Genomic DNA, 25,068 nt, shown 5'->3' with positions numbered 1-25,068 from the left:
AAGGATGTTGATGGCAGTTATATACAGGCCTCCCAACAGTGGTTGGGAGGTGGACTACAGATTACAACAGGAAATAGAAAAGGCATGTGAAAAGGGCAATGTTATGATAGTCACGGGAGATTTTGACACGCAGGTCGATTGGGAAAATCAGGTTGGTAATCAATCTCAATACTGTTGAGTATTGTTGAATGCCTGAGAGATGGCTTTTTAAAACAGTTTGTCATTGAGCCTACTAGGGGATTAGCTATATTGGATTGGGTGTTATGTATTGAACCAGAGGCGGTTTGGGAGCTTAAGGTAAAAGAACCCTTCGGAACCAGTGATCGCAATATGATTGATTTCAACTTAAAATTTGATAGGGATAAAGTAAAGTTTGACGGTATAGAATTTCAGTGGAGTAACGGAAATTAAAAGTGGTATGAGAGAGGAGTTGGCCAAAGTAAACTGGAAGGAGCCTTTGGCAGGGATGTCAGCAGAGCAGCAATGGCATGTGTTTCTGGGAAAAATGAGGACATGTGTATTCCAAAAGTGAAGAAATACTCAAATGGCAAAATAGTGCAACCGGGGCTGACAAGGTAAATCAAAGCTAATGTAAAAACAAAAGAGAGGACATACAACAAAGCAAAATTAGCAGGAAGATAAAGGATTGGGAAGTTTTTAAAAACCTACAGAGAGCAACTAAAAGAATTATTAGAAGGAAAAAGATGAAATATCAAAGCAAGCTGGCAAATAACATCAAAGTGGTAGTAAAAGCTTTTTCAAGTATGTTAAAAATAAAAGAGATGAAAGGATATAGGACTGCTAGAAAATGAGGGAGGAGAAACAATAACAGGGGACAAGGAGATGGCTGATGAACTAGTTGAGTATTTTGCATCAGTCTTCACTGTGGAAGACACTAGCTGTGTGCCAGATGTTGTGGTGTGTGAAGGAAGAGAAGTGGGTGCAGTTACTATTACAAGGGAAGTGGTCAAAAAGCTGAGAGATCTAAAAGTACATAAGTCACCCAGACCAGATGAACTGCACCCTAGGGTTCTGAAAGAGGTAGCGTTAGAGATTGTGATGGTATTAGAAATGATCTTTCAAAAATCATTGGACTCTGGCATGGTACCAGAAGACTGGAAAACTGCAAATGTCTCTCCACTCTTTAAGGAAGGAAGAAGGCAGCAGAAAGGAAATTATAGACCAGTTAGCCTAACCTCAGTGGTTGGGAAGATGTAAGAGTCAATTGTTAAGGACAAGGTGATGGAGTACTTGGTGACACTGGACAAGATAGGACAAAGTCAGCATGGTTTCCTTCAGGGAAAATCCTGCCTGATGAACCTGTTGGAATTTTTTGTGGAGATTACAAGGATAGATAAAGAGGATGCAGTGGATGTTGTATATTTGGACTTTCAGAAGGCCTTTGACAAGGTGCGACACATGAGGCTGCTTACCAAGTCAAGAGCCTGTGGCATTACAGGAAAGTTACTAAGATTAGAACATTGGCTGATTGGAAGAAGGCAGCGAGTGGGAATAAAAGGATCCTTGTCTGGTTGGCTGCCAGTGACTAGTGGTGTTCTGCAGGGGTTGGTGTTGGGACCACTTCTTTAAATGCTGTATATAAATGACTTAGATGACTTGTTGTTGTGTTTAGGATTCCCATTTGTAATTTGTAACCTGTAAAAAGATTTACAAAAGATATCAATGGGTGAAGGACAGTGTTTTAGATGAGATATGTATGACATGTAAAGGAAGCAGTGAGTAAATAAGGTGCTTGAGGAGTATAAGAAGTGCAAGAAAATACTTAAGAAAGAAATCAGGAGGGCGAAAAGAGGACATGAGGTTGCCTTAGCAGTCAAAGTGAAGGATAATCCAAAGAGCTTTTACAGGTATATTAAGAGCAAAAGGATTGTAAGGGATAAAATTGGTCCTCTTGAAGATCAGAGTGGTCGGCTATGTGCGGAACCAAAGGAAATGGAGGAGATCTTAAAGAGGTTTTTGCGTCTGTATTTACTAAGGAAACTGGCATGAAGTCTATGGAATTAAGGGAAACAAGTAGTGAGATCATGGAAACTGTACAGATCGAAAAGGAGGAGGTCCTTGCTGTCTTGAGGAAAATTAAAGTGGATAAATCCCCAGGACCTGACAGGGTGCTCCCTCGTACCTTGAAGGAGACTAGTGTTGAAATTGCAGGGGCCCTGGCAGAAATATTTAAAATGTCGCTGTCTACAGGTGAGGTGCCGGAGGATTGGAGAGTGGCTCATGTTCTGTTGTTTAAAAAAGGATCGAAAAGTAATCCGGGAAATTATAGGCCAGTAAATTTAACGTCAGTAGTAGGTAAGTTATTGGAGGGAGTACTAAGAGACAGAATCTACAAGCATTTGGATAGACAGGGACCTATTAGGGAGAGTCAACATGGCTTTGTGCGTGGTAGGTCATGTTTGACCAATCTATTGGAGTTTTTCGAGGTTACCAGGAAAGTGGATGAAGGGAAGGCAGTGGATATTGTCTACATGGACTTCAGTAAGGCCTTTGACAAGGTCCCGCATGGGAGGTTAGTTAGGAAAATTCAGTCGTTAGGTATACATGGAGAGGTGGTAAATTGGATTAGACATTGGCTCAATGGAAGAAGCCAAAGAGTGGTAGTAGAGAATTGCTTCTCTGAGTGGAGGCCTGTGACTAGTGGTGTGCCACAGGGATCAGTGCTGGTCCATTGTTATTTGTCATCTATATCAATGATCTGGATGATAATGTGGTAAATTGGATCAGCAAATTTGCTGATGATACAAAGATTGGAGGTGTAGTAGACAGTGAGGAAGGTTTTCAGAGCCTGCAGAGGGACTTGGACCAACTGGAAAAATGGCAGATGGAGTTTAATACAGACAAGTGCGAGGTATTGCACGTTGGAAGGACAAACCAAGGTAGAACATACAGGGTTAATGGTAAGGCACTGAGGAGTGCAGTGGAACAGAGGGATCTGGGAATACAGATACAAAATTCCCTAAAAGTAGCATCACAGATAGATAGGGTCGTAAAGAGAGCTTTTGGTACATTGGCCTTTATTAATCAAAGTATTGAGTATAAGAGCTGGAATGTTATGATGAGGTTGTATAAGGCATGGTGAGGCCGAATCTGGAGTATTGTGTTCAGTTTTGGTCACCAAATTACAGGAAGGATATTAATAAGGTTGAAAGAGTGCAGAGAAGGTTTACAAGGATGTTGCCGGGACTTGAGAAACTCAGTTACAGAGAAAGATTAGGACTTTATTCCCTGGAGCGTAGAAGAATGAGGGGAGATTTGATAGAGGTATATAAAATTATGATGGGTATAGATAGAGTGAATGCAAGCAGGCTTTTTCCACTGAGGCAAGGGGAGAAAAAAACCAGAGGACATGGGTTAAGGGTGAGGGGGGAAAAGTTTAAAGGGAACATTAGGGGGGGAAAGTTTAAAGGGAACATTAGGGGGGGCTTCTTCACACAGAGAGTGGTGGGAGTATGGAATGAGCTGCCAGATGAGGTGGTAAATGCGGATTCTTTTTTAACATTTAAGAATAAATTGGACAGATACATGGATGGGAGGTGTATGGAGGGATATGGTCTGTGTGCAGGTCAGTGGGACTAGGCAGAAAATGATTTGGCACAGCCAAGAAGGGCCAAAAGGCCTGTTTCTGTGCTGTAGTTTCTATGGTTTCTATCATTTTAGTCTCTATGGATATGTAGTATGGAAACCAGTGGCATAAGCATCAAAGTAACTTACTCCTACAAAACAGGTAAGCCCAAATTGAAAAGGAGACACTGGCTCTCATGTGGGCTTGCAAACATTTCAACTGCTACATGATAGGCACAAAGTTCCTGTTTGAAACAGACCACAGCCATTTGTCAGCATCCTCAGTTCAAAACACTTGGATGACTTTGTACATCCATGTCTGCAAAGATTCAGAATGAGGCTTATGCAGTACTGTTATGACATTGATGAATCTTTCACAACATTCTGTCGAGGATGCCATGCAAAAGTGAGTGAGATGAAGCTGACACCACCTTCATGGAAGATACCAACATGTACTTAGGTACATGAAAGCTTAGCAACACACACAAAATGTTGGAGGGACCCAGCAGGCCAGACAGTATCTATGAAATAAAGCAGTCAATGTTTCGGGCCAAGGCCCTTCAGCAGAACTGGAGAAAAAAGCTGAGTAGTAGATTTGAAAGATGGGGGGAGGGGACAGAGAAACACCAGATGATAGGTGAAACCGGGAGGGGGAGGGTTGAAGCAAAGAGCTAGGAAGTTGATTGGTGAAAGAGACAGAATGCCATGGAAGAAAGAAAAAAGGGGAGGGGAGGAGCTCCAGAGGGAGGTGATGGGCGGGCAAGGAGATAACATGAGAGAGGGAAAAGGGGAGGGAAAATGGTGAAGGGGTGGGGGAGGGGAAGGCACTACTGGAAGTTTGAGAAATCAGTGTTCATGCTATCAGGTTGGAGGCTATCCAAAACGGAATATAAGGTGTTGTTCCTGCAAAGGCTTTCCTGCATCACAGAGTAAACTGGATGAAATTTGCACTGAGTTGAAAAAGGACCAAATCTGCAGCAAGGTCATGTAATACTCGGAGCATGGAAGGCCAGTTGTTCCAAGGAGAGCTCACAAACTCAGACCTTACTGGCTTAAAAGAGACACATTCACAATTCTTGATGGTTTGCTGCTGCAGGGCTCCAGACTTGTCATTCCTACTTCTATGCGCATTAAAATCACCAGTCAAATCCACCAAGAACATGAACATCATGTCTGACGAATCTCATAGAATTTTTTGAGGATGTAACTAGTAGAGTGGATAGGGCAGAACCAGTGGATGTGGTATACTTGGATTTTCAAAAGGCTTTTGACAAGGTCCCACACAGGAGATTAGTGTGCAAACTTAAAGCACACGGTATTGGGGGTAAGGTATTGATATGGATAGAGAATTGGTTGGCAGACAGGAAGCAAAGAGTGGGAATAAACGGGACCTTTTCAGAATGGCAGGCAGTGACTAGTGGGGTACCGCAAGGCTCAGTGCTGGGACCCCAGTTGTTTACAATATATATTAATGACTTAGATGCGGGAATTAAATGCAGCATCTCCAAGTTTGCGGATGACACGAAGCTGGGCGGCAGTGTTTGCTGTGAGGAAGATGCTAAGAGGATGCAGGGTGACTTGGATAGGTTAGGTGAGTGGGCAAATTCATGGCAGATGCAATTTAATGTGGATAAATATGAGGTTATCCACTTTGGTGGCAAAAATAGGAAAACAGATTATTATCCGAATGGTGGCCGATTAGGAAAAGGGGAGGTGCAACGAGACCTGGGTGTCATTATACACCAGTGTTTGAAAGTGGGCATGCAGGTACAGCAGGTGGTGAAAAAGGCGAATGGTATGCTGGCATTCATAGCAAGAGGATTCGAGTACAGGAGCAGGGAGATACTACTGCAGTTGTACAAGGCCTTGGTGAGACCAGACCTGGAGTATCGCGTGCAGTTTTGGTCCCCTAATCTGAGGAAAGACATCCTTGCCATAGAGGGAGTACAAAGAAGGTTCACCAGATTGATTCCTGGGATGGCAGGACTTTCATATGATGAAAGACTGGATCGACTAGGCTTATACTCTCTGGAATTTAGAAGATTGAGGGGGGATCTTAGTGAAACATATAAAATCCTAAAGGGATTGTACAGGCTAGATGCAGGAAGATTGTTCCCAATGTTGGGGAAGTCCAGAACGAGGGGTCACAGTTTGAGGATAAAGGGGAAGCCTTTTAGGACCGAGATTAGGAAAAACTTCTTCACACAGAGAGTGGTGAATTTGTGGAATTCTCTGCCACAGGAAACAGTTGAGGCCAGTTCATTGGCTATATTAAAGAGGGAGTTAGATATGGCCCTTGTGACTAAAGGGATCGGGGGTATGGAGGGAAGGCTGGTGCAGGGTTCTGAGTTGGATGATCAGCCATGATCATACTGAATGGTGATGCAGGCTCGAAGGGCCGAATGGCTTACTCCTGCACCTATTTTCTATGTTTCTATGAAGACATTGAAAACTGTCATCCAAGAGCAAGACAATCCGTGTGATGGCCTGGTCTAAACAAACAGCTGGGGATTATGTAAAGCAATGTGAAGCATGCAGAAAACTGCACAAAAATCATGTGGAATCTCCCTGTCCCACAGAATTCAGACTTCCCACTACAAATTGCAGGCATGTACATTTTCAAGCTGAAAAGAGACAAATATCTTCTCACTGTGGATTTCTACTCACAGAATGTTGCGGTGTCCAAGTTGCCCTCTACATCCTGTACAGCAGTTATACAGCACCTGAAAGCTGTATTCTCTCACCATAGAATACCAGAGACACTCGTGTCAGACAATTCAGCTGCTCAGAATTCTAAGCCTTTGAGTTCAAACAGCAAACAAGCAGTACATGGTACCTGCAGGGAAATGGAGAAGCAGAAAGAGTCGTGGCTCTTACTGAAGGTAAAAGACCCCTACAAAGCACTGCCAGCTTATCACTCCACAACTCTTGCGAATGGCTGCAGTCCATCTGAGCTGTCAATGGGCAGAGACTGAGAACAAATCTACCTTCCCTTCCCTTCTCCAACTTCATTTGCTGGACTTAGACAAAATGGCAAATTTTGAGACAAGACAGCAAGAGAAAACAAACAAGAATCTTTGTTACCACAAAGGAGTGAAGCTGTTTGTATTTCAGACCAATTCATTAAAAGAACAATGGTCCGGCAGCATGCACCACGATCGTTTCTGACAGAACATCACAAGGTGAGATGAGATGGAACCATGTGTGCTGATGTGCCTTTAAAGTCCACAAAAGGTAAGAGAAAGAAATAGCATAACCTGATTTTTACGATGAGGACCACTTACCTGAGATAGACGCACCTGTTCACAAATCTACACCCGCACCAACACTTCCAGGAGCCTACATCAAATCCGGCTGTTTATCTGTTGCACCACAAAGAAATACTCCATAGCCTAATAGCTTAGGGCAAATGACTAAAGAGGCAGAATAATCTTTTCACCTTGCTGGAGTGTTCAGGTAGTCTACCCTGAATTCCATTAGATTTAGTGTTTTTTTTAAAGAGTTCTAATGTTGAAAACATTTCACAAAATGAGACTTCTTTAAAAAATGGAATTTGTGGAATAAAAGGAAATAGAATAAGGGTGCAAAAGAGTGGTAAAAACAAAGAGAAAGACAGTTGTACTGTTGGCAATTCTTTTCTATGTTTATGTAAGGAGCACAAGTCACATTCTATAGGTAAAGTGAGTTACTGAATCACTCAATTTCAGCGACTGTAATTTTGACGCAGTTCTATGGACGAGAAGTACAAACCTAGTTTTTCCTTTTTTCTCCCCAAGAATGAGAGATGTCTCCGAGTTGGACGATCCACACCAGGGGTGCGTGAAGAGCTACTTTTTAATCAGGGAGGCAATCAAAATTTTGAAGACAAGAGTTTTGCGGCAGTTTTTCTGATGTGAGGTATCAATCAGCAAGCGCCAGTGTGGAAAAAGAGCTACCTTTCAGTCAGGTCTGTCTCCAAGATTTAAAAAGCAGAGCTTTGAACCTGTTTTCTCTGAGTTGGAGAATCCACAGCAGAGGTGCGTGAAAAGAGCTATTTTTTAATCAAGGTGGTGATCAAGATTTTGAAGGCAGAGTTTTGCAGCAGTTTTTCTCATTTGAAGTGATCAATCAGCAAGTGGCAGTGCACAAAAAGAGGTACCTTTCAGTCAAGACCCCGTCCAAGATTTAAAAAGCAGAGCAGGATTAATAGCACAGGATAAGAGGATCAATGAAAAATCCACCAGGGTGCAGGAGACAACAAAATGAGCAAACGCAAATTCTAAATAAATAGCAATAAATAATGAGAACATGAGATATAACAAGATAAAGAGTCTTTAAAGTGAGATCATTGATTGTGGGAACATATCAATGGATGGGCAAGTGAGTGTAGTTATCCCTTTTGTTCAAGAGCCTGATGGCTGTGGGGTAGTAACTGTTCTTGAACGTGGTGGTGTGAATCCTGAAGCTCTTGAACCTCTACCTGTTGGCAGCAGTAAGAAGAGCATGGTGGAGATCTCTAATGATGGTTGCTGCTTTCCTGTGAGAGTTTCAAGTAGATGTGCCCAATGATTGGAAGGGCTTTACCTGTGATGTATTGGGCTGAATCCACCTATATTCTGTAGGGTTTTCCATTCAAAGGCATCGATATTTCCATATCAGGCTATGATGCAGCCAGTCAATACAATATCAACTACGCATCTACAGAAGTCTGTCAAAGTTTCAGATGTCATGCCAAATCTCCACAAACTCCAAAGGAAGCAGAGGCACTGCCGTGCTTTCTTCGTAACTACGTTTACATTTTGGGTCCAGGACAGGACAGGACAGATCCTCTGATAGTAATATCCAGGAATTTAAAGTCGCTAACCCTCTGCACACCTGATCCTCTGATGAGGACTGGGTCATGGACACAAGAAAATCTGCATATGCTGCAAATCCAAGGCAACACACACACAATAAGCTGGAGGAACTCAGCAAGTTAGGCAGCATCTATGGAAGTTAATGAACAGTCAACATTTCAGGCCGAGATCTTTCATCAAAATACTGCCTAACCTGCTGAGTTCCTCCAGCATTTTGTTGCACTGGCTCACTGATTCCTGGTTTCTCTCTCCCGAAATCTGCAATCATTTCCTTGTTCTTGCTGATATTGAGGGAGAGGTTGTGGTTTTGACACCACTCAGCCATATTTTTGACCTCCCTCCTGTATGCTGATTCATCACCAACTTTGATCTTACCCACAACAGTGGTGCCATCAGCAAAAGCGAATATGCTGTTGGAGCTGTGCTTAACCACAGTCATAGGCCCAATACAAGAGGAGGTAGAACAAAGGTGATTTTCCTCAAGAACAAGAGCTGATGGAAGTATTTAATAAACAATAGACAATAGGTGCAGGAGTAGGCCATTCGAGCCAGCACCGCCATTCACTGTGATCATGGCTGACCAGCGACAATCAGTACCCCGTTCCTGCCTTCTCCCCATATCCCTTGACTCCACTATCTTTAAGAGCTCTATCTAACTTCCTTGAAAGCATCCAGAGAGTTGGCCTCCACTGCCTTCTGAGGCAGAACATTCCACAAATCCGCAACTCTCTGGATGAAAAAGTTTTTCCTCAACTCCATTCTAAATGGCCTACCCCTTATTCTTAAACTGTGGCCTCTGGTTCTGGACTCCCCTAGCATCGGGAACATGTTTCCTGCCTCTAGCGTGTCCAATCCCTTAATAATCTTACATGTTTCAATCAGATCCCCTCTCACCCTTCTAAATTCCAGTGTATACAAGCCCAGTCACTCCAATCTTTCAACATATGACAGTCCTGCCATCCGGGAATTAAATTTGTGAACCTACGCTGCACTCCCTCAATGGCAAGAATGTCCTTCCTCAAATTTGGAGACCAAAACTGCACACAAAACTATTTGTTTTTCCCCCATGCATCTCTAATTGACATTTCAATGACTAGAAGGTAAACTCTTCATCCGAGACTAATTGGGAACTACATTTTCGTTCCATGTTCCTAATTGTTGGATTAAGACATCTGGAGCTTGGCAGTCTTTGGGCGATCCATCCGCTTTCATTCCCTTCCCCCTACGCTTCCAAACACACCCTATGAACTGGCGAAGAAAACCTATGGCTGCCCCATTACCCAGAATCCCCATGAAGGAGAGACCAGTCTATCTGCCACGGTCCCAGCAAAGCGCACGCGACACAGAAAAGGCATCAGCCACTTGGTTCATCTGAAGAAAGCTCCCCGGGGCTTGGGCACAGACCACAGGACTGAGAAAGAGGGAAAGGACTGGGAATGGCCCAGGAAGTGGAGCCACAGTGTGTCCGGAGCTCACAGTAATTGTCTCTCAGTTGCAGTTTGGATGCTGGCGCTGATGAAACTTTCCCCAGACCCCTGCTTCCACTGGTTACTGAGACTCCAAGAGCCTTTCGACCACTGAGCACATGTGCACTTTTCCGGAACTCGTAGGAAAAGTTTACGAGTTCTTTATGCATGCGCATTTAATCGGCTGGTCACACAAAATGCTGGAGGAACTCTGCAGCTCAGGCAGTGTCTATCAAAAAGAATAGTCGATGTTTCGGGCTGAGACCCTACATCAGGACTGAGAAGGAAGAGGAAAGGTGTTGGAATAAAAAAGTGGAAGGAGGGGAGAGGCTAGCTGGAAGGTGATAGATGAAGCTAGGTGGGTGGGAAAGATCAAGGTCTAAAGGAAGAATCTGATGGGAGAGGAGAAATTGATACTCATGCCATCAGGTTGGAAGATACCCAGACAGAATATAAGGTGTTGTTTCTCCTCTCTGTGGGTGGCCTCATCTCGGAACAAGAGGACATGATCAACACGTCTGAACGGGATTGCAAATGGGAATTAAAGTATTCGGCAGTCCCCCAATTTTTGAGGCTACCCTCAGGGTGGAGGAGCCACACCTTCTCTGGGTATCGTCCAATCTGATGGCACGAACATCAATATCCCCTTCCAGTGAACGAATTCCACCCCTCCTCCTCTATTCCCAACTCCAGTCTGCTTCAGTTTCTCCAAGGCAGTTTCCACTCTTCTGTCATGTCTTTACTTGAGCCTCTGAAGATGAGTATATCGTCCATGTGACAAACTACTCCCACCATTCTCTCAAAAATGTTTCATCCTCAGCTAGAAGACTTCAGGTGCTGATGAGATGCCAAAAGGGAGTCTCTCAAAGGCATAGTGTCCATATGGGATGATAAAGATTGTGGGCTTCTGTGACTCAGGACCTAAACCAGAACCATAGAAAAACTACAGCACAGAAACAGGCCTTTTGGCCCTTCTTGGCTGTGCCGAACTATTTTCTGCCTAGTCCCACTGACCTGCACACGGACCATATCCCTCCATACACCTCCCATCCATGTATCTGTCCAATTTATTCTTAAATGTTAAAAAAGAACCCACATTTACGACCTCGTCTGGCAGCTCATTCCATACTTCCACCACTCTCGGTGAAGAAGCCCCCCCACTAATGTTCCCTTTAAACTTTTCCCCCCTCACCCTTAACTCATGTCCTCTGGTTTTTTTTCTCCCCTTGCCTCAGCGGAAAAAGCCTGCTTGCATTCACTCTATCTATACCCATCATAATTTTATATACCTCTATCAAATCTCCCCTCATTCCTCTACGCTCCAGGGAATAAAGTCCTAACCTATTCAACCTTTCTCTGTAACTCAGTTTCTCAAGTCCCAGCAACATCCTTGTAAACCTTCTCTGCACTCTTTCAACCTTATTAACATCCTTCCTGTAATTTGGTGACCAAAACTGAACACAATACTCCAGATTTGGCCTCACCCATGCCTTATACAACCTCATCAAAACATTCCAGCTCTTATATTCAATACTTTGATTAATAAAGGCCAATGTACCAAAAGCTCTCTTTACGAACCTATCTACCTGTGACGCCACTTTTAGGGAAATTTTTATCTATATTCCCAGATCCCTCTGTTCAACTGCACCCCTCAGTGCCTTACCATTTACCCTGTATGTTCTACCTTGGTTGTCCTTCCAGAACCCTGAGTTTGCATCTAGTTTGGGGAAGAACTTTGCTCCAGTCAGCATACCCAATGTGTGCTCAACAGAGGGGAGAATAAACTTCTCCTGCCCCACTGTATTATTCAATTTTTTTTAGTTTTCTTTGACAGCTCCTTGAACAGACATTTGGGGATGGCTGTGACATCTCAGCAGCTAGGTTTGTGGGGGATGTGTGGGGTACATTTTTTTTTACTCAGAGTCGTGGATGTCTGGAAATGTGCTGCCCAGTCAGGTTGTAGAGGCAACTACGTTGGAGGCTTTTAAGAGACATTTAGATAGGTACATGAGTATGAGGAAGATGGAGGGATGTGGACATGGTGTAGGTAGGAGCAATTAGTACTTGGGTGAATCTGATTTGCATTTTAGCTGGTTTGACTCAACCTTGTGGCCGAAGGGCCTGTTTCTGAGCTGTACTGTTCTATGCCCATGTCTATGTCAAACAACCCAACAGTGTGAGACACAACCCTTTAGAACAATGAAAATGACCCATACGTTGAAATGAGCAAGGACTATGGAGGTTAACTGCCAGTTTCCTTGGCCCAAAGATTTGGTGGACAAATAACATGTCAGACATACCTGCAGTCAGCAGGAGGACATGCAGTAAATTCAAGGGGAAACTCTTCACCCACAGAGTGGTGACTTTGGAACCCATCACCACAGGGAGTGTGATAGGTCAAAAGCAAGGATAGATTTAAAAGGACTGTCGTGGAACAGGAACACTAGCAGGGACCAGCCAGGATGAGTTGATTCCCTCTGGTACACTGGGTGTGTTGTAAATTCACTAAGTACCCAAGATAGAGTTTAAAATATGACTGATTTATTTATCACAGATCCAGAATATTAAACTCCAGTCCCATTAAAGGTGAACATCAGCAGAAGAAACTCCTTCCATGCCCAGTGACCAGGGTGCAAAACTGGGTTTGATGAACAGCAGCAATAATTGCAGAGTTCGACACCAACAGTCACTTTGAAACTTAACTCTGGATTCAGCAAATGCATTGGTTAATTCTTCAGCATGCAGTTTATTTAAATTTTCTCCCCAGTGTGAAATTGGAAGTGCACCAGAAGGTCGGATGCCTGACTGAAGCTCTTTCCACAGTCTGAGCAAATGAACGGCCTCTCTCCAGAGTGAACTTGCTGGTGCCTCTGTAGGGTAGATGACTGAGTGAATCTCTTCCCACATTCAGAGCAGGAAAATGGCCTCTCCCCAGTGTGAACTCGCTGGTGAGTCTGTAGGCTGGATGTGTGAATGAATCCCTTCCCACAGTCTGAGCAGGTGAATGGCCTCTCCCCAGTGTGAATTCGCTGATGCGCCTTCAGTTCAAATGACCGAGTAAACCCCTTCCCACAGTCTGAGCAGGTAAATGGCCTCTCCCCAGTGTGAATTCGCTGATGTATCTTCAGTTCAGACGACCGAGTAAACCCCTTCCCACATTCTGAGCAGGTGAATGGCCACTCCCCAGTGTGAACTGGCTGGTGTGTCAGTAGGTGGGATGACTGACTGAACCCCTTCCCACAATCTGAGCAGGTGAATGGCCATTCCCCAGTGTGAATTCTTTGGTGTAACTTCAGTTCAGACGATAAAATGAATCCCTTTCCACAGTGTGAGCAAGTGAATGGTCTCTCCCCAGTGTGAACTCGTTGGTGTTTCCGTAGGTTGGATGACTGACTGAATCCCTTCCCACAGTCTGAGCAGGTGAATGGTCTCTCCCCAGTGTGAACTCGTTGGTGTGCCATTAGTTCAGATGACCGAGTAAAACCCTTCCCACAGTATGAACAGGTGAATGGCCTCTCACCAGTGTGAATTCGCTGATGTACCTTCAGTTCAGATGACTGAGTAAACCCCTTCCCACAGTCTGAGCAGATGAAAGGCCTCTCCCCAGTGTGAAGTCGCCGATGTACCTTCAGTTCAGATGACCGAGTACACCTCTTCCCACAATCTGAGCAGGTGAACAGTCTCTCCCCAGTGTGAATTCGCTGATGTATCTTCAGTTCAGATGACCAAGTAAACCCCTTCCCACAGTCTGAGCAAGTGAACGGCCACTCCCCAGTGTGAACATATTGGTGGCTCCGTAGATATGATGACCGAGTGAACCCCTTCCCACAATCAGAGCACGAGAATGGCCTCGCCCCAGTGTGAACTGACTGATGTGTTAGCAGGCTGGACGACTGAGTGAATCCTTTCCCACAGTCTGAACAGATGAATGGCCTCTCCCCGGTGTGAACTCGTTGGTGTCTTCGTAGGTGGCATGAGTGAGTGAACACCTTCCCACAATCAGAGCAAATAAATGGCATCTCCCCAGTGTCAACTGACTGGTGTCTGTGGTGGGATGACTGAGTGAATCCCTTCCCACAGTTCTCTATCAATTCTGTCAACTCATCAAGTCAGATGTCAGACGTAGTGAATCCCTCATACAACCAATGCAGTTAAAGAACTGATCTCCAGTGAATAAATGCTGGTGTGTTCTCAGCACCCTGATTCCATTGGATTTCACTGAATTATAACAGAAAACCTCATTTTAGGTACAAAACATGTTTCCAGCTGGAATGACATACTTCTTCATTGCCAAGGATCAACAACTGATATACTGGTGTCACGAAGGAAGTATCTGGTCTCTCCTTAATTATCTGTACAGAGACAATAAAACTGGCGTGTTGTTTGAGATTTCCATACAGAATTTTTTTGCCATTTCTACCCTGTAAAAAAGATTTATAAAAGACATGAGTGGGTGAACAACGAGACGGCACAGCTTAAGGCTCTTGGAGGTAGGTACCGAGGAAACGTCAGGGGTAGGTTGTACTTTTTTTTAAACGCAGTGTGTGGTGAGTGCTTGGAATGGGCTGCCGGCAACGGTGGTGGAGGCAGATACGATAGGGTCTTTTAAGGATAGGTACATGGAGATAAGAAAAATAGATGGCTATGGGTAACCCTAGGTAATTTCTAAAGTACATGTACGGCACAGCATTGTGGGCCGAAAGGCCTGTATTGTGCTGCAGGTTTCCTATGTTTCTATATTTCTATCTCGGAAAGGGTATCATCATCCACTTTGAAAGTGTAGACTTTTTTCTAAATGAAAAGAAAATTCAAAGGTTTGAGGTGCAAAGAGACTTGGGAGTCCTCGTGCAGGATTCTCTAAAGGTTAATTTGCAGGTTGAGGCAGTGGTGAGGAAACCAATGCCATGTTAGTATTAATTTTGAGAGGATTATAATGAAAAAAGCAAGGATATATTGTTGAGGATTAATAAAGCACTGGTGAGGCCTCACTTGGAATATTGTGACCAGTTTTGGGCCCCTTATTTGAGAAAGGATGTACTGACACTGGAGAGGGCTCAAAGGAGGTTCACAAAAATGATTCCAGGATTGAAAGGCTTGTCAGATCTGGAGCGTTTGATGGCTCTGGGCCTCTACTCTCTGGGATTCAGAAGGATGAGAGGGGACCTCATTGAAACCTATCAAATGTTGAAAGGCCTTGATAGAGTGCATGTGGGGGAGGATGTTTCCTGTGTTGGCGAGGTCTAGGACCAGAGGACACAGCCTCAAAACAGCTTTTACAATGGAGATAAGAAGTAATTTCCTCAGCCAGGGAGTGGGGAATCTGTGTAATTCGTTGCCACAGATGGCTGTGGAGGCCAAGTCACTGGGTATATTTAAGGAAGAGGTTGATGGATTCTTTGTCACACAGGGCATGAGGTGATAAAGGGAGAAGCAGGGAGATAAACCAGGAAGTTATAGGCTGATGAATCTGACATCTGTTGTGAGAAAGTTACTGCAAGGTACTTTTTAAGGACCGAATATTTGCATTGATATGGACTGATAGTCAGCATGGCTTTGTGCGTGGCAGGTCATGTCTAACCAATTTAGAGAGTTTTTTTTGAGGAAGTTGCCAGGAAAGTGCATGTTGCCTACATGGACTTCAGCAAGGCATTTGACAAGGTCCTGCATGGGAGGCTGCTCAAGAAGCTTCAGTCGCTCAGCAGTCAGGATGAGGCAGTAAATTGGATTAGACGTTTGCTTTATGGGAGAAGCCAGAGGGTGGTAGTAGAGGGTTGCTTCTCTGACAGGAGGCCTATCAGTAGTGGTGTGCTGCAGGGATTGGTGCTGGGTCCTTTGCTGTTTGCCTTCTATGTCAATGATTTGAATGATAATATGGTTAACTGGATCAGCATAGTTGCTGATGACACCAAGACTGGGGGTGTAATAGACATTGAGGAAGGCTATCATGGCTTGCAGCTGTATCAGCTGGAAAAATGGAAACCGAATTTAATGCAGACAAGTGTGAGGCTTTGCACTTCAGTAGCATCAACCAGGGTAGGTCTTACACAGTGAACAGTAGGGATCTGGGAAAACAAAGACATAGAAAACATAGAAAATAGGTGCAGGAGTAGGCCATTCAGCCCTTCGAGCCTGCAGCGCCATTTATTATGATCATGGCTGATCATCCAACTCAGAACCCTGCACCAGCCTTCCCTCCATACCCTCTGATCCCCGTAGCCACAAGGGCCATATCTAACTCCCTCTTAAATATAGCCAATGAACTGGCCTCAACTGTTTCCTGTGGCAGAGAATTCCACAGATTCACCACTCTCTGTGTGAAGAAGTTTTTCCTAATCTCAGTCCTAAAAGGCTTCGCCTTCATCCTCAAACCGTGTCCCCTTGTTCTGGACTTCACCAACATCGGGAACAATCTTCCTGCATCTAGCCTGTCCAATCCCTTTAGGATTTTATACGTTTCAATCAGATCCCCCCTCAATCTTCTAAATTCCAACGAGTACAAGCCTAGTTCATCCAGTCTTTCTTCATATGAAAGTCCTGCCATCCCAGAAATCAATCTGGTGAACCTTCTTTGTACTCCTTCTATGGCAAGGATGTCTTTCCTCAGATTAGGGGACCAAAACTGCACACAATGCTCCAGGTGTGGTCTCACCAAGGCCTTGTACAACTGCAGTAGTACCTCCCTGCTCCTGTACTCGAATCCTCTTGCTATAAATGCCAGCATACCATTCGCCTTTTTCACCGCCTGCTGTACCTGCATGCCCACTTTCAATGACTGGTGTATAATGACACCCAGGTCTCGTTGCACCTCCCCTTTTCCTAATCGGCCACCATTCAGATAATAATCTGTTTTCCTATTTTTGCCACCAAAGTGGATAACTTCACATTTATCCACATTAAATTGCATCTGCCATGAGTTTGCCCACTCACCCAACCTATCCAAGTCACCCTGCATCCTCTTAGCATCCTCCTCACTGCTAACACTGCCACCCAGCTTTGTGTCATCCGCAAACTTGGAGATGCTGCATTTAATTCCCTCATCCAAGTCATTAATATATATTGTAAACAACTGGGGTCCCAGCACTGAGCCTTGCGGTACCCCACTAGTCACCGCCTGCCATTCTGAAAAGGTCCCGTTTATTCCCACTCTTTGCTTCCTGTCTGCTAACCAATTCTCCACCCACACCAATACCTTACCCCCAATACCGTGTGCTTTAAGTTTGCACACTAATCTCCTATGTGGGACCTTGTGAAAAGCCTTTTGAAAATCCAAATATACCACATCCACTGGTTCTCCCCTATCCACTCTACTAGTTACATCCTCAAAAAATTCTATGAGATTCGTCAGACATGATTTTCCTTTCACAAATCCATGCTGACTTTGTCCGATGATTTCACCGCTTTCCAAATGTGCTGTTATCACATCTTTGATAACTGACTCCAGCAGTTTCCCCACCACCGACGTTAGGCTAACCGGTCTATAATTCCCCGGTTTCTCTCTCCCTCCTTTTTTAAAAAGTGGGGTTACATTAGCCACCCTCCAATCCTCAGGAACTAGTCCAGAATCTAACGAGTTTTGAAAAATTATCACTAATGCATCCACTATTTCTTGGGCTACTTCCTTAAGCACTCTGGGATGCAGACCATCTGGCCCTGGGGATTTATCTGCCTTTAATCCCTTCAATTTATCTAACACCACTTCCCTACTAACATGTATTTCGCTCAGTTCCTCCAACTCACTGGACCCTCTGTCCCCTACTATTTCTGGAAGATTATTTATGTCCTCCTTAGTGAAGACAGAACCAAAGTAATTATTCAATTGGTCTGCCATGTCCTTGCTCCCCATAATCAATTCACCTGTTTCTGTCTGTAAGGTCTACAATCTGTTGAAAATTATAGAATGTTGAATATGGATCTATTTGTCACAAATAGAGTCGCAAAGAAAGCTTTTTGGCAGATTGGCCTTCATAAATCAATGTATTGAGTGCAGGAAATGGGATGTAATGTTGAAGTTGTATAAGACATTTGTGAGGCCTAACTTGGTATATTGTGTGCAGTTTTGGTCACCTACCTGCAGGAAAGATGTAAACAAGGTTGAAAGGCGACAGAGAAAATTTGCAAGGATGTTGCTGGATCTGGAGGACCTGAGTAATGAGGAGAGATTGAATAGGTTAGGACTGTATACTTTAGAATGTAGAAGGTTGAGAGTAGATTTGATGGAACGGTACACAATTATGGGAGGTATAGATAGGCTAAATGCAAGCAGGCTTTTTCCATTCAGGTTGGGTGGAACTATAACCAGAGGTCATAGGTTACGGGAGAAAGGTGAAAAGTTTCAGAGGAACATGAGGGGAAACTTCTTCACTCAGAGGGTCATCAGATGCGAAATGTGCTGCCAACACAGGAGGTGTATGCAAGCTCGATTTCAACATTCAAGAGAAGTTTAGATAGGTAGATGATTAGTAGCGGCATGGAGGGCTATGGTCCTGTTGCAGACTGATGGGAGTAGACAGTTTAAATGGTTTCAGCATGCACCAGATGGGCTGAAGGACCTGTTTCTGTGCTGAGAGGGAAAATGGAACAGCTATAATAAAATGGCAGAGCATACTGTATGGGCCAAAGGACCTCATTCTGCTCCTGTATCTCATGGTCTTAGGAGATAATTTTCTCATCCTATATCAGATACTTTTAGTCTTAATGCTGAGCTCTGACATCATACTATTACAGCAAGGTTCAACCCAAGCTGAGGCAAAGAAGTGAACTTCTAACTGGTCACTGTGCCGACATCTGGACTGACCATCAAATTCTCTGACAGTCTTCCTGTCTGCATAAGAATGAAATATTTCTGCCCATCCTCAATCTGTGACTTAGCTCAGTTTGATTCCTTCCATTAATATTATTCACTGTTCCCTCCGTGCAGGTGCGCATCCACACAGTAACTGAAATGCTGCCTCACGGATGGGTTTTGGAATTTTCTTTTATATAATGTTAATTTAAAGTGCCCTGCAGTTCTCAGGCCGTGTAAAAAATATCTGCTCAGGCCAATGGTTGGTTCATGCAGCTGTATTATTTCAAGTTCTGGTCATGTCCCACAGCGCTACATGATATTACATGGCTAATCCTGGAAACTGAGCCCTCCCCCATAGGTGATTGACGGTGGTGAACTCATAGATGGCAGTGCCAATGAATATGAAGGAGCGGGCAGTAGTCTCTCTCATTGGAGTATGACATATTTGTGATGTGAAAGCTGCGGTCACTTGTTTCCCAATACAAAGTTGTTCAATATCATTATGTACCCAGAGAATGGTACAAAATACGTTCTCATGGGTAGATAGGTCCAGAACAAGAGGAGGTAGAACAAAGATGATTTTTTCAGTTCTTCCATCTAAAGCAGATGGAAGGATTTTGCTTTTCTTTCTTGCCTATTCTAAAACCCCCGTCGGATCCTTCATTTGTGTGAACTTATGGAACATATGGTAAAAGAGCAGTTGAATTATATTTTGGAAAAAAGTGATAATAGCATTTTATCAGAGCGGATTTCAGTAGGGTAGAATGACAATGGATTCAGTTTTATGTTTCAAAGATGATATTAGGGAAGCAGAGGTAGACAAAAGAAGTTCTAACAGCAGTATTTTTTGATATAGAAAAAGCATGTTATGGAGCAAGGGTCTTTTAATTAAATTATGGAAATTAGGAGTGGGATAAAGGCTATATAATTTTTTTCTGAGTTTCTCATTCAGATGGTCTAGGCAGGTAAAGGTAGGAAAGGTATATTCGGCTTCTATGAGATAGAGAATGGAACTCCACAAGGCAGTATTTGCAGCCTTGTTTAGTATTATGATTAATGACATTTTCTCTGAGATAGGCACTGGGGTGAGTAAATCACTTTTTGCAGATGATGGAGCTTTATAGATCAGAGGAAAACATTTCAATTTAACTGTATAGAGGATGCAATTAGCAATTAATGTCAAAAATGGGCAAACAGATAGGGTTTTAAGCTTTCAGTAGCTAAAACACAAGTTATATGTTTTACAGTGGATCAATAGACCTGCACTCAATTTGAAATTGTTTAGTCCAACTCTTGAAGAAGTGTCAGTGGTAAGATTTCTTGGCATGTGGCTGGATAATAAGCTGACATGGAAGTACCATAATCAGTAAGATCATAGACAAATGTAAAGGGACATTAAATATCCTTAGGTATCTATGTGGGTATTGCTGGGAAGCTACACGAAAATCTCTGTTGACTTTATATATTTGTTTAATTAGATCGGTACTTGATTGTGGCTGTGTGGCTAATGGATCAGCTTCATCTTCAAATTTAAAACGTTTAGATGTGACACAAGCTCAGGCTTTAAGACTGTGTAGTGGTGCAGTAAGGTCATCTCCTGTTTCAGATTTACCGGTTGAAGTGGGACAATTACTCTTACAGTTACAGCGGATGAAGTTGTTGTTAACACAATGAGTTAACTTGAGGGGGCAGAGGAATGGTCACCCTGTTAAAAGTGTGCTGGAATGTTGGGAACATCGCAAGAGTGTTTTTAGTTTTGGATGGCTGAGTTCTCATCACGCTAGGAATATGTTTGCTGGATTATGCAATATGTCCCACTTAAGCTTTTTCGGTAACCCCACCATGTTTCTTTCCAATAGCTTTAGTTGATTTTAGGTTGCATGATTTAATGACATCCAAGGATCCTGATATGCCCAAGTCTGTTGTTTCATCAGCATATTAAGGAGAATTATTGTGATATGTTAACCATTTTTACTGATGCATCGAAAGATAATTTAATTGGAAATGTCAGGATGGCTATTTTTGTGCCTGAGTTACAGGTAACAATAAAGAAACGTCTTAATAACTATTTATCATTGTATACTGCAGAACTGATCGCCATCATTTTGGGCTTACAGTGGGTGGAGGAAATCTGTCCTGACGAAGGGTCTCAGTCCGAAACAAAGAACATAGAATAGTACAGCACAGTACAGGCCCTTCAGCCCACAATGTTGTGCTGACCCTCAAACCCTGCCTCCCATATAAGCCCCCACCTTAAATTCCTCCATATACCTGTCTAGTAGTCTCTTAAACTTCACTAGTGTATCTGCCTCCACCACTGACTCAGGCAGTGCATTCCACGCACCAACCACTCTCTGAGTAAAAAACCTTCCTCTAATATCCCCCTTGAACTTCTCACCCCTTACCTTAAAGCCATGTCCTCTTGTATTGAGCAGTGGTGCCCTGGGGAAGAGGCGCTGGCTATCCACTCTATCTATTCCTCTTATTATCTTGTACACCTCTATCATGTCTCCTCTCATCCTCCTTCTCTCCAAAGAGTAAAGCCCTAGCTCCCTTAATCTCTGATCATAATGCATACTTTCTAAACCAGGCAGCATCCTGGTAAATCTCCTCTGTACCCTTTCCAATGCTTCCACATCTTTCCTATAGTGAGGTGACCAGAACTGAACACAGTACTCCAAGTGTGGCCTAACCAGAGTTTTATAGAGCTGCATCATTACATCGCGACTCTTAGACTCTATCCCTCGACTTATGAAAGCTAACACCCCATAAGCTTTCTTAACTACCCTATCCACCTGTGAGGCAACTTTCAGGGATCTGTGGACATGTACCCCGAGATCCCTCTACTCCTCCACACTACCAAGTATCCTGCCATTTACTTTGTACTCTGCCTTGGAGTTTGTCCTTCCAAAGTGTACCACCTCACACTTCTCCGGGTTGAACTCCATCTGCCACTTCTCAGCCCACTTCTGCATCCTATCAATGTCTCTCTGCAATCTTTGACAATCTTCTAAACTATCTACAACACCACCAACCTTTGTGTCGTCTGCAAACTTGCCAACCCACCCTTCTACCCCCACATCCAGTTGTTAATAAAAAGCATAAAAAGTAGAGGTCCCAGAACAGATCCTTGTGGGACACCACTAGTCACAATCCTCCAACCTGAATGTACTCCCTCCACCACCACCCTCTGCCTTCTGCAGGCAAGCCAATTCTGAATCCACCCGGCCAAACTTCCCTGGATCCCATGCCTTCTAACTTTCTGAATAAGCCTACCGTGTGGAAACGTCGACTGTACCTCTTCCTAGAGATGCTGCCTGGCCTGCTGCATTCACTAGCAACTTTTATGTGTGTTGCTTGCAAAGTTATAATTTGTTCAGATTCTTTTTCTGTTTTGACTAGCCTTAAAACAGGTTGTTCTAGCACTAGCTCTCATTTATTGCTGGAAGCTCTTCAAACCTCATTTTATATTCAAAGTATTGGTCTACATGTCTTCTTATGGGTCCCTGCACAAAGAGTGTTGAGGGGAATGAGCAAGTTAATTGTTTGGCCAAAAAAGCTGTTAAAAGTTCATCTGTGGATATAGACCTTCCACTTAGCAAATCAGAAGCTAAAGGGTTGGTGAGACTAAGAACTAGGGGATTATGGCAAGATCTGTGGGATAATGGGCATACAGGGAGACACCTTTACAGGATACATAAAACTGTTGGATTGATGGGAGAAGGGGTTAAGACAAGAAGGGAAGGAATTATATTTATTCGACTTAGAATTGGGCATACTATGCTTAATTATTCCTTGTATCTTGTTGGAAAACATCACTCTGGAGTGTGAGGTGTTGCCATTATTATAAAACAGTTGAACACGTTCTTTTACAATGTGAAGCATACCAGGTTGAAAGAAAGCAAATGCAGGCTGCACTACTAGCTTTCGGGGTTGACAGTTTTCATTTTAAAACTTTACTAAGTTATGGAAGTGATTTTAGTTAATATTGTCTTTCATTATTTCAAATCTTTAGGGCTTTTTGGGGTAATTTAGTTTTCAGGACATTCACCAATGGTAATAAACCCGATTCTGAGTTGACAAAGAATAGTAGGGGTTTTATTTTCCAACTTCCTGCACCACACTCCAGTCCAGTTGGTGGCAGTAACGCACCTTTAAATTGGGCTGACAAACGCCATTAAAAGTCGGAGGAGGAGGAGGAAAAGATTCTTGACTGGTCAGAGAATGAAGGGTTGGGGGATGGGAGAAAGGGCTGAGGATAATGGTGGAGCAGACTCAATGGGCTAAATAGCCTAATTCTGCGCCCCTATCTTATGGAATGTAAACTCATAATTGGAGATGAACTCACAACTATATTTTCGTTCCGAGTTCCCAGTCCATGGATTTAGATATCTGGAGCTCGACAGTGCTTGTGGGCTCCATCTGCTCCCACTCTCTCCCCCTGAGGTTCCAAACACTCCGTATGGACTGGAGGAGAAAACGCTGGTAAAGGATCGTCACCCATGGCTGCTCCTTGACCAGAAATTCCCACGAATGAGACACCCGTCTACCCGCCACTGTCAGCGATACGCATGCGCTACAGAAATGGCGCCACCAGCAGAAATTCCCGCGGGGCCCGGTACGGATCGCGGGGCTGAGAGAGGGGAAAGGGCTGCGTCTGTCTCGGGATGCGGAGCCACGATATCTCCGGAGCTCACAGTAATTGTCGCTCAGTCACGGTTCGAACACTTGAAGTGCCCGACCAGAGCCCAGCTCCTACCTGCTGCCGATTCTCCAGGAGCCTTTGTTCACTGTTCAAGCGCATGCGCGCTGTCCCCGGCCGGACCTGTCTGCTACCCGTACGCATGCTCATTTAATCGCCTGGTCGCGGACTGTGAACGCAAAACGCTGGAGGAACGCAACAGCTCAGGCAGTATCTATGGAAAAGACTGTACGGCTACGGCTGACATTTCGTTCCCATCCCTTCGTCAGGACTAAGACGGAAGGGGGAAGTTTCCAGAATAAAAAGATGGGGTTGGGGGAGGGAAAAAGGCTAGCTTGAAAGGTGATAGATGAAGCCAGGTGAGTGAAGGTCAAGAGCTGGGGAAGAAAGAACCCGATAGAAGAGTGTGGACCATCTCTCTCCCAGATAAACACGTCTGCATCGGGTGCACTGAGCTGTAGCTCAATGACTTCGATTCATACGGGAGAATGGGGAGGGGGTAGAGAGGCGCTACAGGAAGGTAGTCTCTCCTAGATTGCAGGGACAGTAACTGAGTGAGTGTCAGGAGAAGGAGGAGGAATGCACAGTCAGTGGCCGTTCCCTCAATAATAAATTTACAATTCTAAATACAAATGAGGGGTCGACCTTATGAGGGGATCACAGTGACTGGGTGTCTGGCATGGAGTTTGGTGCTGTGGCTCAGAAGAGAAGAGGGGTGAAGAGAATTGTAGTGTTGATTGGAGATTGCATAGTCAAAGGAACAGGCTAAATTCTGTGGGTGAGATGGAGACACCTGGATGGTATGTTGCCTCCCTGGTGCCAGGATCAGGGATGTCACGGATCGGGTCCATGGCATTCACAAGGAAGGGCAAGGGAGAGCAGCCAGAAGTCTTGGTACATATTGGTATCAATGACATAGGTAGTCAAGGTGAGGAGGTTGTGAAGAGAGATTTTAGGGAGCTAGGTAGTAAGCTGAGAAACTGCACTTTCAGGGTAGTAATCTATAGATTGCTACCTGTGCCACGCTGCAGTGAGGGTAGAATAGGATGATTTGGTAGGTGAGTGCGTGGCTGAGGAACTGGTGCAGGGAGCAAGGGTTGAGATTTATGGATCACTGGGATCTCTTCTGGGGAAAGTACGACTTGCACATTACCAAGAGGTATTGTTACAGCTATATAGGACCCTGGTCAGACCCCACTTGAAGTACTGTGCTCAGTTCTGGTCACCTCACTAAAGGAAGGATGTGGAAACTATAGAAAGGATGCAGAGGAGATTTACAAGAATGTTGTCTGGATTGGGGAGCATAGAAACATAGAAAGCCTACAGCACAGTACAGGACCTTCAGTCCACAAAGCTGTGCAGCACGTGTCCTTACCTTAGAATTTACCTAAGGTTACCCACAGTCCTCTATTTTTCTAAGCTCCATATACCTATACAGAAGTCTGTAAAACAACCCTATCATATCCGCCTCCACCACCGTCGCCAGCAGTCCATTCCACACATTCACCACTCTGCATAAAAAAAAACTTGCCCCTGACATCTCCTCTGTACCTACTTCCAAGCACCTTAAAACTGTGCCCTCTCGTGTTAGACATTTCAGCCCTGGGAAGAAGCTTCTGACTATCCACATGATCAGTGCCTCTCATCATCACCTCTATCAGGTCACCTCTCATTCTCCGTCACTCCAAGGAGAAA

General features: G+C 44.1%; 1 protein-coding gene across 7 annotated transcripts in view; it reads right to left on the bottom strand.

Annotated features, from left to right (window-relative positions):
• Nucleotides 1–25,068, bottom strand: part of LOC134341244 (zinc finger protein 229-like) — a 63,495-nt gene that overhangs the window by 24,751 nt on the left and 13,676 nt on the right. For 2 of the 7 annotated variants that reach the window (XM_063039100.1, XM_063039099.1), the window contains 2 exons: nucleotides 17,955–18,027; nucleotides 12,406–14,307 (listed from right to left, as the gene is read on the bottom strand). In XM_063039100.1, the coding sequence (XP_062895170.1) occupies nucleotides 12,637–13,905 (1,269 nt within the window). In that variant the 5' untranslated portion in view covers nucleotides 13,906–14,307; nucleotides 17,955–18,027 and the 3' untranslated portion in view covers nucleotides 12,406–12,636. Of the gene's footprint in view, nucleotides 1–12,405; nucleotides 14,308–17,954; nucleotides 18,028–23,019; nucleotides 23,395–23,430; nucleotides 24,572–25,068 lie in introns of those variants that run through there. The other 5 variants (XM_063039098.1, XM_063039097.1, XM_063039102.1 and 2 more) reach the window with 5 other exon arrangements.

The sequence above is a fragment of the Mobula hypostoma genome (genome assembly GCF_963921235.1).
Source record: "Mobula hypostoma chromosome 10 unlocalized genomic scaffold, sMobHyp1.1 SUPER_10_unloc_2, whole genome shotgun sequence".
NCBI lineage: Eukaryota > Metazoa > Chordata > Chondrichthyes > Myliobatiformes > Myliobatidae > Mobula > Mobula hypostoma.
The sequence above is the reverse complement of the archived record's forward strand: the minus strand, read 5'-3'. Positions and strand labels throughout refer to the sequence as shown.